The 16,714-nt window shown below is 37.4% G+C and overlaps 1 protein-coding gene across 3 annotated transcripts in view; it reads right to left on the reverse strand.

The window, feature by feature from the left end:
- The window catches only part of LOC115215705 (kinesin-like protein KIF2A), an 80,502-nt gene that overhangs the window by 14,432 nt on the left and 49,356 nt on the right, over window positions 1-16,714 (reverse strand). For all 3 annotated transcript variants that reach the window (XM_029784992.2, XM_029784993.2, XM_029784991.2), the window contains 9 exons: window positions 14,504-14,594; window positions 13,267-13,330; window positions 11,213-11,301; window positions 9,020-9,162; window positions 6,388-6,462; window positions 5,092-5,135; window positions 3,457-3,545; window positions 1,510-1,620; window positions 178-245 (listed from right to left, as the gene is read on the reverse strand). In XM_029784992.2, coding sequence (XP_029640852.1) covers window positions 178-245; window positions 1,510-1,620; window positions 3,457-3,545; window positions 5,092-5,135; window positions 6,388-6,462; window positions 9,020-9,162; window positions 11,213-11,301; window positions 13,267-13,330; window positions 14,504-14,594 — 774 coding nt within the window. The remainder of the gene's footprint in view (window positions 1-177; window positions 246-1,509; window positions 1,621-3,456; window positions 3,546-5,091; window positions 5,136-6,387; window positions 6,463-9,019; window positions 9,163-11,212; window positions 11,302-13,266; window positions 13,331-14,503; window positions 14,595-16,714) is intronic.

A 16,714-nucleotide genomic window follows, 5' to 3' on the forward strand; every position in this document is an offset into this window, starting at 1 on the left:
TCAAGGAATTTGTCTGATCCATGCAAACATAGAAAAGCGGATGTTAAAACCATGATTGTGTGTGTGTGTGTGTAATGTAAACATATGAAATGGATGTTACATTAAAAAATACACTGAAACACAAAACAATGAAAAACTAACAACATCCATGTAATATATACACATATATATACATACCTATCAGCATAGCGTAAAGTGTTTAATGTATGTTCACAGCAATTCATACCAGGTGAAATCATGGCAATCTGAAACAAATTTACAAACAAATCTTGATTGCAAGGTACAAAGGATTAGAGATGAAATCAGATATACTGTATTGGCTCAAATTGTATTTGCATAGAAGTCAGACTCCCAGAGTTTGTATGGCGGCAAAGCTGGGACAAGATTTGATAACCTCATGAACAAGCCACATCTCTTAGATTTTGAAACAAAGTTTCAAAGTTATGCAGAGAAAGTGCGACAAATACACAGGTAAATATACAGTGTGTGTGTGAATGAGTAATTAAAGTGGTGAAAAACTACCATTATGTTATGGTGATTGGTTAAAGAGATGATCAAAACTGCAGAACAAGACAATCAGTTGTATCACAATCCAATAACTTTACTTGTACTTGTGACGGCGTTCACCCAGGGTGGGTTGAGCCAGCTTTTCTCTGGTCCTGATGGCATCACAAACCATGGTGGCCCACGCTCGATGGGCCTGTGCAAGGTCACTGGAGATAGCAAGCCATTCGCGGTTCCATCTGCGCAGACCAACCACCTGCGGACCTGATAGTTTGGGGAGGTCCTCCTTTATCGTCGTTGCCCAGGTCTTCGGCTGCCCGTCCGTGGATTTGCGCCAGCTGGGAAGTGGAGGTGGGAGGAGGACATCGCGAATCCTCTCACCCTCTGGACGCCGGGCTGCATGACCGGACCACCTTAAGCGCCGTTGTAGAAGCACCGAAGGGAGGGGCCGGATATTCAGGCGATGACGAAGACCGGCTGTAGGAACCCGATCAATGCGTTGGCAGCGAAGAATACGGCGGAGACAGTCATTGTGGCACACCTCCATCCCTCGCTGATCCGACTGCCCTCATAGGCCATGTTTCACAACCATAGAGGAGGATAGTACGAACGACGGCCTGGTAGATTTTAGATCCAATAAGATGGCACATACAATTCTTAACCGGACTGGTTATATTTCAACTTACTCAGATCTGTTGTTGGCAGGTATGTCCAACCTTATTAACCTTACTCATCCATCAGTAATACAGAAGAGGATGGAATTATTTACAAATGTCGTCAAATGCCGAGATGAACACTAATGTTGTGGCATAAATTGGACAATAGAATAGAAAGAGGAAGAGTAAATACTGTACAATTCTTGGCAGAGCAATTCGTATAAATCTTTGGTTCAACTGCACTGAATACCCCCGTGACAGTATTAGATAATGTAAAATGTAGCGGAAGAGAAACACAGTATGTTATCTTGTGGCTGTATCAATAGAAAAGGTTGAAAGAAATACTTACCATACATGTCTTTGATTTATCACCAGTGAAAGAGTCTCTCAGAACCTGTGTTAACTTGCTGGCCCTAAATGGCAAATGAGCCCCTTTGCGTCCAAGAGCACGTATACATTCCTTGAAAATTATAAAGAGACAAAGAAATAAAGAGATTTTTCAATACATGCCTACGCACACGCACACAATTTATACACACATACATCAGAATGTATGACACAATTTTCACAGATAATAAAACCAAACACTAAAACAGACCTTACTTTGAAATTGTTAATTTGAAATACTGATTATACAGAAATTTTAATTACAATTATTATAATTATTTATTTGCGTTTATATAGTTTCCTGTTCTAACATGAATTTTCACATCTTCATAAATCGTTTTGCCCCTTCGTAATTCCTTGTCTTGCAAGTTACTTGGTTACTCTGCCAGTGCCGGTGCCACATAAAAAGCACCCACTCCACACTGCAATGTGGTTGGCATTTGGAAGGGCATCCAGCTGTAGAAATCATGCCAAAAGTAACCTCACCTGTGCTAGTGCCACATAAAAAGCACTGAGTCCACTCTGCAGAGTGGTTGGTGTCAGCAAGGGCATCCAGCCATAGAATCCTTGCTAACACAGGCACAGTAGCCTAGAGTAGTTTTTCTATCTGGTCAGTTCCTGTCAACCGTCCTACCCATGCTTGCACGGAAGATGGACATTAAACGATGATGATCCCAAACATTAACGTACTAAGTCCTCATCATCATCATCGTTTAATGTCCGTTTTCCATGCTGGTAGAGGTTGGACAGTCTGATTGAGGATTGGCAAGGTTTCTACAGCTGGATGCCCTTCCTAATGCCAACCACTCCGAGTGGATGTTTTTTATGTGCCACCCACACGGGAGCCAGTCCGGTGGCACTGGCACCAGCCACATCTGGATGGTGCTTTTTATGAGCTACCAGCACCAGAACCAGACAGTGGGGCTGGCATTGACCATGTTCAGATGGTACTTGTTATGTGCCACTCGCACGGGGAGCCAATCAGGCAGCACTGGTTTCAAATTTTGGCACAAGGCCAGCAATTTAAGGGGAGGGGATAAATCGATTGCAATGACCCTGGTACTCAACTGGTACTTATTCTATCGACTCTGAAAAGATGAGAGGCAAAGTTGACCTCGGCAGAATTTGAACTCAGAACGTAAAGACAAATGAAATGCCACCAAGCATTTTGCCAAGCGTGCAATTGATTCTGCCAGTTTGCCTAAATACTGAAGTGTTTTAAGTAGAGGGTACACTCTAATCCTGTCGTAGATAATCTCATAAATGTCAGTAGCTCAATAAAATTGCACCTGGCCCATGATGCAAGTGGTTGGTGATAGGCTGAATGTCTACCCTGATGTAAAAACTACAGCATACGTAAGGACACACATGACTGGTTTTCTCTCTTGCAGTGTCTGCTAGATGACAAAAGGTCTTGGTGGGATGCTGTCTCCTCCAACCCATGGAAAAACAAAGGATAAAGATGATAATGCTACATGCTTGTCTATCTATACCTGTACAGGTGCAGCTCTGTGCATCAGAAGTTAGCATTGCCAGTCAATAAACAAATCAATGAAACAAGTACTAGATTCAAGTAAATACTGAGGGTGATAGGATTAAAGGAGGGGGTCTCTAGGGGGGAGAAACCAATAAGGGAAAATATCGACTTACTAAACATAAATCCATTGTTGTTATTATTAGTAAATACGTTAATACACAGCAACAACAACAACAAGCACTGTAGAAAAAGAATGTAAAGTTACCTTCAATGCTAACATCAACTTAGGATGATATGTCTAAAACCCTTAAAGGGTTACCCTAGCATGGCCACAATTCAGTACGTACTAATGTAAATCCATTATTATCATTATTAGGAATGTCTATAATAGAGAGCAGCCTAACTTCTACAGAAATAAGTGAGCAGAATTACCTTTAATGCTAACAAACTTTTATTTATTTCTGCTCCTTCCATCCTGGTTTGTCTATCAGAGCTAGAAGTGTCAGCCCCTCTCTCATTTCCTGAAAAAAAGATAATAAATAATTAAAACACAAGTATTAATTACAGTGTCAACATTCAGCTGTTCAGACAGTTTCTAAGAAAATATGAAATTCGATGCAGCTCAGAATCACTTGTATGATGGGGACAATCATTTATAATGGTTAAGAGAGATGGGAAGATAAGGGGACACAAACACACACACACACACACACACGTGACAGTCTTCTTTCAGTTTCCATCTACCAAATCCACTTGCAAGCTTTTGAGAAGACACTTGCCCAAGGTGCCATGGAGTGGGACTGAACCCAAAACCATGAGGTTGAAAAACCATCCAGCCATGTCTGTGTCTAGTATACAAACTAAATATCTATATTTTCTGACACAACACCATTTATAAAATTAAGCTTATTGTGTTTTTCCCACAATTCTATGCAATATTTATTCTGTTTCTTACAAGTTCAAAGACTTTGTTTTTCATGTTTTTGGGGTTGATAAAAAAACGTACCAGGGAAGTGCCAGAAACGATGGAATCAACAAAATACGTCACCTCAAAATTTTTGACTTTGTGTCAAAATTAAAAACCAGTATTCATAATATATTTGATAAATGTTCAATGTACATTCCAGAATATAATGCCATCTTTAATGCCTTAAAAACAATGCTGCCAATATTTGTATTTGTTCTGTAGGCTAAGTTTTAATCTTTAACAGATTATCACCATGTTTGTATGAAGGGGACAGCATATTTAGCTGTATAGTATCACCATCATCATCTACAAATCCCCGATAAGGTCCCAAAACAGCTGAAGTGAGTCACCAGGTCCCATTCGTCCCCCAATTCTTGATTCAATGCTGGGACTATTTCACTTCAATCCTTTAGCATTGAAACTGGCCCAAATATTCTTACTCTTAAATTCAAGCCAGATCCAGCCTATTACACCTATCCTACAATGTCGTTGTAAAAGTAAATAATCACATCTTTGAAATCTCAAAACTATGAGATAATGCATGATCAATTCAAAAAATTTGAATAAACTGAATGCTAAAGGGTTAAAACATTTGTATAAATTCCCTTTTACACAAACCAACAATGGGGCCTTTGCATGGCCACTCAACCTGTGAAAAATATCAAATCACCATCAAAGCACACATTACTGCTTTAAAGAACGCATTAAATAACATAGTCCTAGGTACATTGTGTACAAAGGAAAGACAGGCTGACTTTTGATCATAGGTGTGTTTGATCTGAACTGACCGGGGATTAAATAACTTCCTTTTCTTTTTATCATCAAAAGTTTTATTTCTAAAACCTATCAGCCCCAGACACTAGAACTTTGGTTAACAATCAAGAGAAATCATAGTTATAAAACATCAAGCTGAGTGTTTACAGCTGTTCCAGTGACACAAAAGGTTACGGAACATTCTAAAATAACTAAGATAACATTCACACACACACACAAACCAAAATGGAAAATTAATTTGGATATGTAGACGACTGAGAACTAGATGTTAATTTTGTATCTTCCAAATTCCTAAAGAGATCAGGTTTAAAAAAACTGTCACATACCTGCTAAATCAATTAATGAAAATTTCCCATAAACTTCTTTAGATCTGGAGAAAATAAAAACAAAATAAAGATATATTTGGTGCATTTGGCATTTGTAAATGGAGGAGAAACACAAATGGAACAGAGATAATGAAAGAGCCAAAACACAATAAGTGAATTTCTAATGAAATATAATTATTTCGTACAGAGAAAAACAACCTGTTTTAAATCCCTTAGCGAGAGATATACAGTAACAAAGTTTTCTTGCCAACAGAATGGGGCAATCATATAGTAACAGCAACATCATCCTTTACAGGTCCACCACATTCTGTTGGCAAATAAACTTTACCACAATTATTTCAATTCATTTCAAAAACAATCATAAACTTGGACAGATTTCTTAAAAGAACAAACGTTATTAATTTTAAGTTGGTGTTTAGAACATAAAAGTTTCTTTCACAAAATTATGACTGATGGCTTTAATTAAAATTGTAACATTCAATTAAATAAGCAAAATTTACAACAAAAAAAGAAAAGTAGTCACAGAAGAGTTGATATTAAAATAAGTGAGTCCAATTAGTATCTCGTTATTTTAACGTCCACATTCTATGTTTGCCTGGGTCATTCAGACCTCTACAGCTGAATGTAGTTCCTGTTGCCAATCCTCACTCGTTTCCAAGCAAGATAATATTCCTCATGACCAGACATGTATTCATGGAAAATAGGAAACAATGACACTGCTAGGGGTTAAGGCATACACTCAGGGACAAGAGGATGATCAGAACATTGATGTTGATAAACTCTACAAACATGTTGAATGTAAAATATATGTTTGAATTGTCACAAATCAAAGAACGGTAGAGAACTTGAAAAGCTTTCGTTGCAGATATTCTTAATGCATCAACCACAGCCATCGTCACCATTCAAACATCTATTTTCCATACTTGCATGTTGTGGAAGTGTTTTCTGCTACTGGATGCCTTCCCTGTCACCAACCATCACCTGTTTCCAAACAAGATAATATTTTCTCGTGGCTGGATAAGATTGGAAACAAAAGACTGCTAGTGTGGTGGTTAGACTTGTTTACAACTATCACACAATGCAAAGGTGCCATGCAGTGGGACTGAACCCAAACCACAGGGTTGGGAGGTAAACTTCTTAACCCCACAGCCATGTCGGTACCCATTTCTATGGCTTTAATAATCACAGAAACATTTTATTTGGTAATATAAAAATGTAAAATAAAATAATTTGATTTCTTTAGAGACAAAATATTAGCAGGTAACGGCATTTGAATTTGTAAAAGATTGAGTTTACCTGCGACGGAGTATTATCTGAAAGACAGCATGTGACCGAGAAGAGTGCTGGTTGGCAGCAGTCTGACCAGAAGTTCTAGAAATATAGAAATTCAAAATATTAGAGGATTTAATCAGAGAAAAATATCACTTGCATATTAATATACAATAATGAGTGCATTATGTGGGTTGGATAGGTATGCAAAGGTGAATATTTGGACAAATCTTTGGGGGAAATATTTTGTAGCAAGCCAGTAAGCAACTCTCAATATAATAGCATGATACTGGTGGTTACTCTTATTTCTTGAGATGGGCCCTGCCCAAAACATGACAATATGATCTTAATACAACACAAAGTTATTTTATGAATGAAAGTCAACTAAAGTTACCATATTTGCTACCATGTTTTTGTTGAGAAACTTTGAATTTATTTTGAAAGTAATGAAGAATTTAATAAGGTATGAATACTTTATTAACCCTTTTAACATTCAGATTATTGTCAAACGCAATGCTTATTTATTCACATTGTTTTGGATTAAGCTGAATAATCTCATAGCTTCAAAGTTTCAATGATAAGGTTTCTATTTAGAATGGCATTGTAAGGTAGGTGTAAGAGGCCAGATCTGGCAGGTTTCAACACAAAACAGAATATTCTGGCTGGATATGGTCAGTTTAAATGCTAAAAGGTTAAGATGGTATTTAGAACATAAACCAACATGAAATTTTAATGGAAGATTTTAATTTAGATCACTTGAAAACAAGAAGCCAGTGAGTGAGAAACCATGAAACAGAATATATCTCTTACTTGGTCATGGTTACAGCAACAACATTTGTAACAAAAAGTAGCAAAAAGACACTTTCAAAGATTGGAGACTGTCGTATAATTTTGAAGAATCGGTTTTGCGTCCATCATTAATATTTTAGCTCTCACTCTTTTCCATATTCCGATTTAGTTAAACGATTCCACCCCAGAACTTATCTCAAGTCTGGAATGTCTCCTGTTGACTTTTTTTGAACTACTAAGTTATGGGGATGTAAACAGAACAACTGTTGTCAAGGGCTCAGGTGGAGGAGGAGGACAGAGAGAAATGCATACACACATGTGTATGTGTGTGTGGACTGGACAGAATCCCTTGAAGCAGATTCTTCTGCAGCTGGATGCCCTTCCTGTCACCAACCCCCAACTGCTTCCAACTAATGTAATATTTTCCCATGGCTGGATATGCTTTAAATGGGAAACTAACAAAGCATCTGTTTGACAGCGACACTTGTTTGCAACTAACATGATGTCAAGACACACACATCTTTCGGTTTCCACCTTATCTAATCCATTCAGATGGTTTGGGTTAATCTGGGGCTTAAGGCACCTATCCCTGGTGCCACACACTGGGACTAAACTCAAAACCAGTACAAGGTTGGGAAGCAAACTTCTTACCCCCCACACACCTATGTCTGTGCCGATTACAAAAGGTGAAAGTTTTAAAAACTGGCTTCAGTCACTGATCTGTGGCCATGCTACAGCACGGTCTTTAAGGGATTTTACTTTAGTCCAACAATCTTCAGTACCTCATTTGATATTTTATGGACCTTAGAAAGAGGAAGAAAAGAAAACATAAGGACAATTCTACAAGGCATTACTGCTTGATGTTACACATTCTATCACTCTTTGACTGATGGGTCCATCCATACTTGCCAAAAATGTGGTTTCAGGTTCAATCCCACTACATGGTACCTTCGGCAAGTGTCTTCCACTATAGCCCTGGGTTGACCAAAGCCTTGTGTATGTGTGTGTGTGTGTAGTAGTAGTAGTAGTATCAGTAGTAGCAGCAGCAGTAGAGTGTGTGTGTGTGTGTGTGTGTGAGTATTTAAATTTGTGATCATTTGTACAAAGATTGTGAGAGGCAGGGTAATTATTGCCGTTTCCCCTGTCAACAAACCATCTGCTTGCAACAAGTCTTCAAAGTAACACAGAATAAGTGGGACCTTCCTTGAAAAGCAGGCAGGGCATCGAACTGTGAACCACTGCCATTTGCCCAATCCACACAAGCATAAAAAAAAAAAAACAAAAGGAAAAAAATGATAAACATTTAAAGGGCTTCTGCACAGTTTCTGCCTAACAAATTTCACTCTCAAGTATTTGGCTAACTCGAGGTTAGAGTAGAAAACACTTGGCCAAGGTGCCACTCAGTGAGGAGGTCACAGTTGGAGATATATAATTATAAAGAGAATTTAAGCAGAAAGCAACAGCTGGAATGGCTTATTACCAATACCTATTTCTTTATTACCCACAAGGGGCTAAACATAGAGGGGACAAACAAGGACAGACACAGGTATTAAGTCGATTAGATCGACCCCAGTGCATAACTGGTACTTAATTTATCGACCCTGAAAGGATGAAAGGCAAAGTTGACCTCGGCGGAATTTGAACTCACAATGTAACGGTAGACGAAATACCGTTGAGCATTTCGCCCGGCATGCTAACGATTGTGCCAGCTCACTTATTACCAATAGCACTGCTCATCTGGAACACAAGACACATAAGTAACAAGCAACATACAGTTCTACACGAAGAGAATTTAAGCAGACAGCCACAGTTTATTATGAACACTGCTTCTCATTGGGAGCAGAATGGTTTCATAATCAGTTGATCTTACCTAACAGCATTCCCATGTTGGATTAGCTTCAACACATCATCAACATTTTCAACTTGATTTTCTTGTAATTTCACGATATTCACTTGACCTTTTTGATCTTCCAACACTCGTAGTTTCACTTTTTTGTTTAACAAGTCAAATACCTGAAGTAAATGTGGGGGGGAAAAAAGATTATTTTTCTTTTTAATATAAAAAACTCTCATCAAGTAAATAAAACGAGGCAGTTTCTCCATGGCAACAAACTTCTTAAACTGTGACAGAAAAATAAAACAAATATATAACTCCTTGTTTGATTGTGTGCATTAAGTAGATAGCGAATGTTTGGTGAGGGGATAAGAGTACCATAATTGACAGGAAGTGGGACTCATAGGAAGTCAGCAACACTTCGGAAGGAAGAGCTTCTTTAGAAAAGTGTGTGTGTGTGTGTGTGTGTGTGTGTGTGTGTGTGTGTGCATGTGTGTTTATATACACACAGTGTGTGTGTGATGAAAAGTTCTTAGGAAGATTAATTTTTGACGAGGAATGAACAAACATTAAATAAATATTAACCAAAAATTGACCGATATTTGTGAGAAGGAAAAAAAACGGAGATGCATTTTCTTTTTCTATTTAATACTCTGTTACTTGTTTCAGTCATTTGACTGCGGCCATGCTGGAGCACCGCCTTTAGTCGAGCAACTCGACCCTGGGACTTATTCTTTTGTAAGCCCAGTACTTATTCTATCAGTCTCTTTTGCCGAACCGCTAAGTAACGGGAACATAAACACACCAGCATTGGTTGTCAAGCAATGCTAGGGGACAAACACACACACAAACACATACACGGATATATATATATATATACATATATACGACAGGCTTCTTTCAGTTTCCGTCTACCAAATCCACTCACAAGTCTTTGGTCAGCCCGAGGCTATAGTAGAAGACACTTGCCCAAGGTGCCACGCAGTGGGATTGAACCCGGAACCATGTGGTTGGTAGACAAGCTACTTACCACACAGCCACTCCTGCGCCTAATGATGTTTTAATGATTTTTTTTTTTACCATATGATTTTATAGTTCCCACAAATTTGACCATTAATATGGATTGGCTATTTGGTTAATAAGTTCATTTCCCAACCATGTGGCTTCGGGTTCAGTCCCACTGTGTGACCTTGTGCAAGTGCTGTCTATTACAGTCTTGGGCTAACCAAAGTGGATTCCAAGGACGAAAACTGAAAGAAGCCCATCATATATGTGTGTGTGTGTGTGTGTGTGTGTGTGAGTGTGTACTCTAGTCTTGACAGGGTGCGATTCATTTCCAACATTCTGTAAGAATGTGTCTGGCCATGGATGAATATTACTTTACAAGAAACAGGTGAGGACTGGCAACAAGAAGGACATAGAGCCATAGAAGACCTGCCTCAATGAAGTGACCAACCCATGCAAGCATGGAAAAAGTGGAGGTTAAAAACGAGTGGGAAATGACTGGGACAAGTGAAAAATGAAACTCCTTAAAAAAAGCACAACACAGCTGACAATTAAAAGAAATTATCATTTCATGTCCACTTTTCCATGCTTGCATGGGTCAGATGGAATTCATTGTACTAGATTTTCTATGGTTGGATGCCCTTCCTCTCACCAACCTTTTCCTGTTTCCAAATAAGGTAATATTTCCCCTTGGATAAATGTGCTTTCATGGAAAACTAGAAATGAAGTGAGAGGCTGCTAGTATGATGGTGGCAGCTGTTTACAATTATTACACGATGTCAAGACAAAGAGACTAACATACAAATGTGTGTGCACACACACACACACACACAAGGTTTTGTCAGTTTCCATGGGAAAAAAGATCCACTCACGGGTCTTTGGTCAGCTCAGAGCTATAGTAGAAGACACTTGCCCAAAGTGCCATACAGTGGGACTGAACCTAAAACCCTATGGTGTGGGAGTGAACTTATTAACCACGTAACCATGTCTGTGCCAGATAGCTCTTTTTTCTTTTTTAGGGCTTCAGGTCAATAAATGAGAGCCTTAATTAGTTTAAACTCTTTGGCTCTCTCTCTCTCACCCTAAGAGCTAATAAGACAGAAAAGAAAACAATAACAAAGAAAACAAAACTGGTTATTGAAGAATATGATGTAAGAATAAAGCAAATAAGAAAATAAATTTTGTTTAGCATCGAAAAATGTGAAGTGAGAAAGCAAGACTCACCTTTCCACTATAAATTTCAAAATAACTTGCACTCACAGTAAGATCAAATTTTTTATAACGAGAATGGAGTAATTTAAAGACATCTTTTGCTGTAACAAACAACAGAAGGTTTTAATTAATCCAATTTGCCTAAAACTGTGCAACTGTGAATATACAAGTAGAATGGTAAGATTAAATCCTATCTAAATAATGCTTTAACCCTTTCATTACCGTATTTTTTTTTTTTTTGAGATGTTCCGTGTTTCTTTCAAATACTTTAAATATTACAAAGAATTTAGCAAAATAACTCGGTTATCATTCAACGAGTGTTAGGAACATAAATTGTGACTAAGGTTTGGTTGAAGATTTTAATTCAAAATTTATGAAAACCAGACATTTGTACTCAGAGCCAGTTTCAGCCCGGCTGGTAACAAAAGTTACACAAGTCAGACAAAGTTGACTAAACTAAAGAACTTTAGCAAACTTAATTACAAATTATATAAAAGAGATCGTTTAAATAGTTAACTTAATCAGCGTGATTGTTGCTAGGGCCGTTGGCTGGCTCCTGTGCCAGTGGCATGTAAAAAGCACCATTTGAACGTGGCCAATGCCAGTATCGCCTGACTGGCTCTCATGCCGGTGGCACGTAAAGGCACCCACTACACTCTCGGAGTGGTTGGCATTAGGAAGGGCATCAAGCTGTAGAAACTCTGCCAGATCAGATTGGAGACTGGTTGCAGCCTTCTGGCTCGCCAGCTCTCAGTCAAACCGTCCAACCCATGCCAGCATGGAAAGCGGATGTTAAATGATGATGATGATTTTGGTGCCAACCTACTTGAGACTACCCCCTAGTTCTAAAATACAATTTTCCTGTTAATTTGTTCCAGACACCAGCTTAACAATGACAACACTATTTTACTAAATTCTTTTTTTGTTCAAAATTAATTGAAACAAAGACAATTTCAACAGAAATATAACAAAAAAGAGTTAAACAGACCAATGTTGAAAGAAATCCCAACCATGGCCATCCAGTCAATTTAAAAAAAATTTTTTTTTAATCACAGTAAATCTCACACATCATCCAATGATGGTAGGATGGGCTTTAATTAACCCTTCTGATACCACTACACTTGAGACCATTCCCTAGTTCTGATACAAATTTTGTTTTAAAGTGATTTAAATTAAAATCTTCCACAAAAATTCCATGTTAAAATTCATGTACCAAATATCGGTTTAATAATGACAAAGTCATTTTACAAAATACTTCACTATTTTAAAAATTAGCTAAAACAAAAGCAGAGTATTTAAAGAACAATATGGTAAGCAAAAGGTTAAAGGTCAACCTCTCTAATTTAATATCTTGACATTTTTAAAATGAAATAAACTTTATACATTTGTTTGGAATTTTCAGACTACATATTTCTGATTGTTACAGAAAAAAACAAAAAAAAATTATCACTAGCAACATTTCAGATAATGTATTAATAATAATTAATAATAATAATAATAATTAATAATAATAATAATTAATAATAATAATAATTACTAATAATGATGATGATGATGATGAAATTATTGTATACAGTGCTCAGGTGCACAACAACTTGTCAGAAAGTGTGTATAAAGTATATGCAGTAATGTACAAATGTCTGGAAAGTGAACAATGTATGAGTCAGATACATGCTTGTGTGTGTGTGTATGGAGGGGAGAAAATCAGGTGTAGTGTTGGTGAATCTCAGAAATCCTGACAGTATTAGGGGAAAATACTTATCAGAAATAAATATTCACATGTACGTACAACTTAAACTTGGACGGGTGGTTTTCAATTCTGTAGGTTCTCGTAATCAACCTGAGAAATCATTTTATTATAGATGTTAGGTGCTTTCTCAAGTTGATTACCACAGCCTCTGGCATTCAAAACAACTCAACCAAGTTAAGGTTGGGTGTGCTAATTAATATTCATTATAAAGGCTGTTCCTGTCATTTACAGCTAAGTTATACGTCTCAGAAACACAAGGAAAAATAATTTGTTTTAAAAATATAATTAAACATTAAAACTGTTTAAATTCACAAACCTGCTAATGCGTAAATTCCTTTGCTACAATCTTGGTTCTTACCAGAAAAATCACCTCCCATTGTCTGAAAGGAAAATATTATTATTATTGTTGTTGTTGTTGTTAAGGTGGTGAGCTGGCAGAATTGTTAGCACACCAGGCAGAATGGTTAGTGGCATTTTACCTGTCTTTTTACATTCTGAGTTCAAATTCTGCCAAGGTCAATACAATAAATACCAGTTGAGCACTGAGGGCCAATGTAATTGACTTACACTCCCTTCCTTGAAATTGCTGGCCTTGTGCCAAAATTTGAAATCAGTAGCAGTAATTTTTCACATATGCACAAGGCCAATCAACCTCAAACCTGGAAAGATGACAGGAAAAGTTGATTTTGGTGGGTTTTGAACTTGCAAAGTCGAAGAACTAGAATACCACTAGGCATTTTGTCTGCCTCTCACCAAATTCTGCCATTCACTGCTTTCTTCTGATAATTATCTCTCAGTTAGACACAAGGCCTGCCATTTTGAGGGGAAATGTTAGTTTTTACCATTCACCCAATATTTGACAGCTGCTTTATTTTATCGACCCTGAAAGGATGAAAGGCAAAGGTGACCTTGGCATGATTTGAACTCAGAATGTAAAGAGCTGGAACAAAGCAATTTTTTCCCTGGCACACCAACAATTCTGCCAGCTCACCAATGTGCAAAAGACAATGTAATCATTAGAACATTATTATTCCAACAGTGTTTATGCTGTTGCTGGCTGAATGCTCTCCCTGCTACCAACCCTCACGTGTTTCCAAGTAAGGTAATATTTTCCTAGAGCCAGGCATGTCTTCAGAGAATACTGGAAATGAATGACACTCATTTACAATTGTGGAATGGTAACAAGACAAAGACATACACACACACATATATCTACATACACGTGTGGGTGTGTGTGTGTGTGTATGTATATATATATATATAATATATATATATATATATATATATATATATATATGCATACATACACACAAACACAAGAGGCTTCTTTCAGTTTCCGTCTACCAAATCCACTCACAAGGCTTTGGTCAGCTTCAGCCTGTAGTAGAAGACACTTGCCCAAGGTGTCACATACGGGGATTGAACCGCAAACCATACGGTCAGAAGGCAAACTTTTCAACCAGACAGTCATGCCTGTACCTACAAAAACTAGTCAAACTCTTTAAAATAAAGTCAAACTCTTGTTGAGTTTATGAGTCAACTCAAATACTTACATGTGTTTTTCCACTTCCTGTCTGGCCATATGCAAAACAGGTAGCCATACCCCCTTCGAATATACAATCTACTAGTGGCCTGGCAGCATACCTGGAAGAACAAAATAATAATAATAATAATAATAATAATAATAATAATAATGGTGGTGGTGATGATGATGATAATCTCTCTCTCTCTCTATATATATCTCTTATTATAAAAGGCAGATTTTATCTGCCTCCCTTTGTCTCTTATAGAAATCTACAATATAGGATTTCTTCAATTACAATTTACCTAGCATTTTTAAGAGTAGAATGCATCGGGTCGTGCCAGGTCCAGTTTTTAAAATTTCAACCCCAATTAAGCAAAATTTAGAGAAAACTCACATTGTGGTGTATAAGTCAAATGCTTTTCTTAGTGTGGGCTACAGCACACGCACACACACAGTGTGCAACGATTAAAGTGAAAGTAATTCACTTTTTGTAGTGAGTGACTCTTTCACTCTGCATTCCCACTTCCTCTTTACACACATAGACATGCAAATATATAAATAAAATTGTAAGCTAACGTGTGTGTGTGTGTGTGTGTGTGCCTCTGTGTGAGTGTGTGTGAGGGTGCGTGTGTGCGTGTGTGTGCATGTGCGTGAGTGTGTGACAGGAAAGTTTTTTAGGACGAATATAAGATCTAAAGTATATACAAGTAGCAGAAAGATCGCCCAAAAGTGTATATAGATATTTAAATGTATTTATATATTCATCTATACACAGATGTATGTATAATGTGTGTGTATATATTTCCATAGACGTAACCATTCACTCCGCACAAAGTTTTTTAGGACGAAAATAAGATCTAAAGTTATCTCTAAGGAAAAGAAAGATCGCCCAAAAGTGTATATAGATATTTAAATGTATTTATATATTCATCTATGCACACATGTATGTATAACGTGTGTGTATATATTTCCATAGAGGTAACCATTCACTCCATACAAAGTTTTTTAGGACGAAAATAAGATCTAAAGTTATCTCTAAGAAACAGAAAGATCGCCCAAAAGTGTATATAGATATTTAAATGTATTTATATATTCATCTATACGCACATGTATGTATAATGTGCGTGTATATATTTCCATAGAAGTAACCATTCAATCCATACAAAGTTTTTTAGGACGAAAATATTTATATATAAAAGAAAGGTTGTGTGTCTGTCTACTCCGATTTAGATTCCTAACTACTCCCACATTTTGCGATGCAGTTTAACCAAATTCGGGTATCTTATAGTCGTGATTCATATCGAGCCCGTCTGAGTATTAGTGCGCGTCTACGATGAGTCTATGATTTTACAAATAATTTACCATCATTTTTTCCATTTTAATGCATATTTTTTTTAATAAAGGGAAGTAACTCTCAAACTTCACACCAATATGTGTGCTCATATGCGACGTAATATCACATCAGCAGCATTTCCTCACACCCTCCTTGCACTTGGCGAAGGCAAAATACCAGGGGATGAAAATGGTAATATTGCCATCGATTCCATTTGTACCATTGTTAAGACGCCTTCTGATCTCAGAGATGCAGTGTTCCCAGATCTACAAGCTAATTATCAGAATATGGATTGGATTGGCAAAAAGGCTATACTGGCCCCGAGGAATAAAACTGTTCACCATATTAATGATGAAATGCTAAAACTCATTCCTGGGGAAGTCTATGTATATCAGTCTATCGATACAACTCCTGACCCAGAGGACATCATCAACTATCCAATAGAGGTACTCAATTCCTTTGAGCACCCCAGACTACCACCACACTTTCTCAAACTTAAAGTTGGTGCCCCTATAATGCTCATCGAATATTTGGTTCCCCCAAAACAATGCAATGGCACACGTTTGATCGTTAAGTCCTTATCTCCCACCATAAACTTATATCAATATTTGCCTGAATAATCATCATAATTCAGTGCAATCATTAACAGTACTTTCAAGCAATTCAGCCCCGAGCAACGCCGGGCAATTCTGCTAGTATATATATAAAAACGGCAAAATGTCTGTGTGTATGTCCTTTATACAAATCTACAATTTTTCAGTTAGAGGGCTCGCACTTTCTATGGTCATTCAAAACCGTCCAAGGGTCGTCGTGCACACCTTTACATTTCCCCAGTCACCCTGCAAAGCCATTAAAAAATCAATAGAAGTGACTTTATAGTGGATTTTCTATCCAAAACCCAATCAA

Source organism: Octopus sinensis, linkage group LG9 (genome assembly GCF_006345805.1).
Source record: "Octopus sinensis linkage group LG9, ASM634580v1, whole genome shotgun sequence".
Taxonomy (NCBI): Eukaryota; Metazoa; Mollusca; class Cephalopoda; order Octopoda; family Octopodidae; genus Octopus; species Octopus sinensis.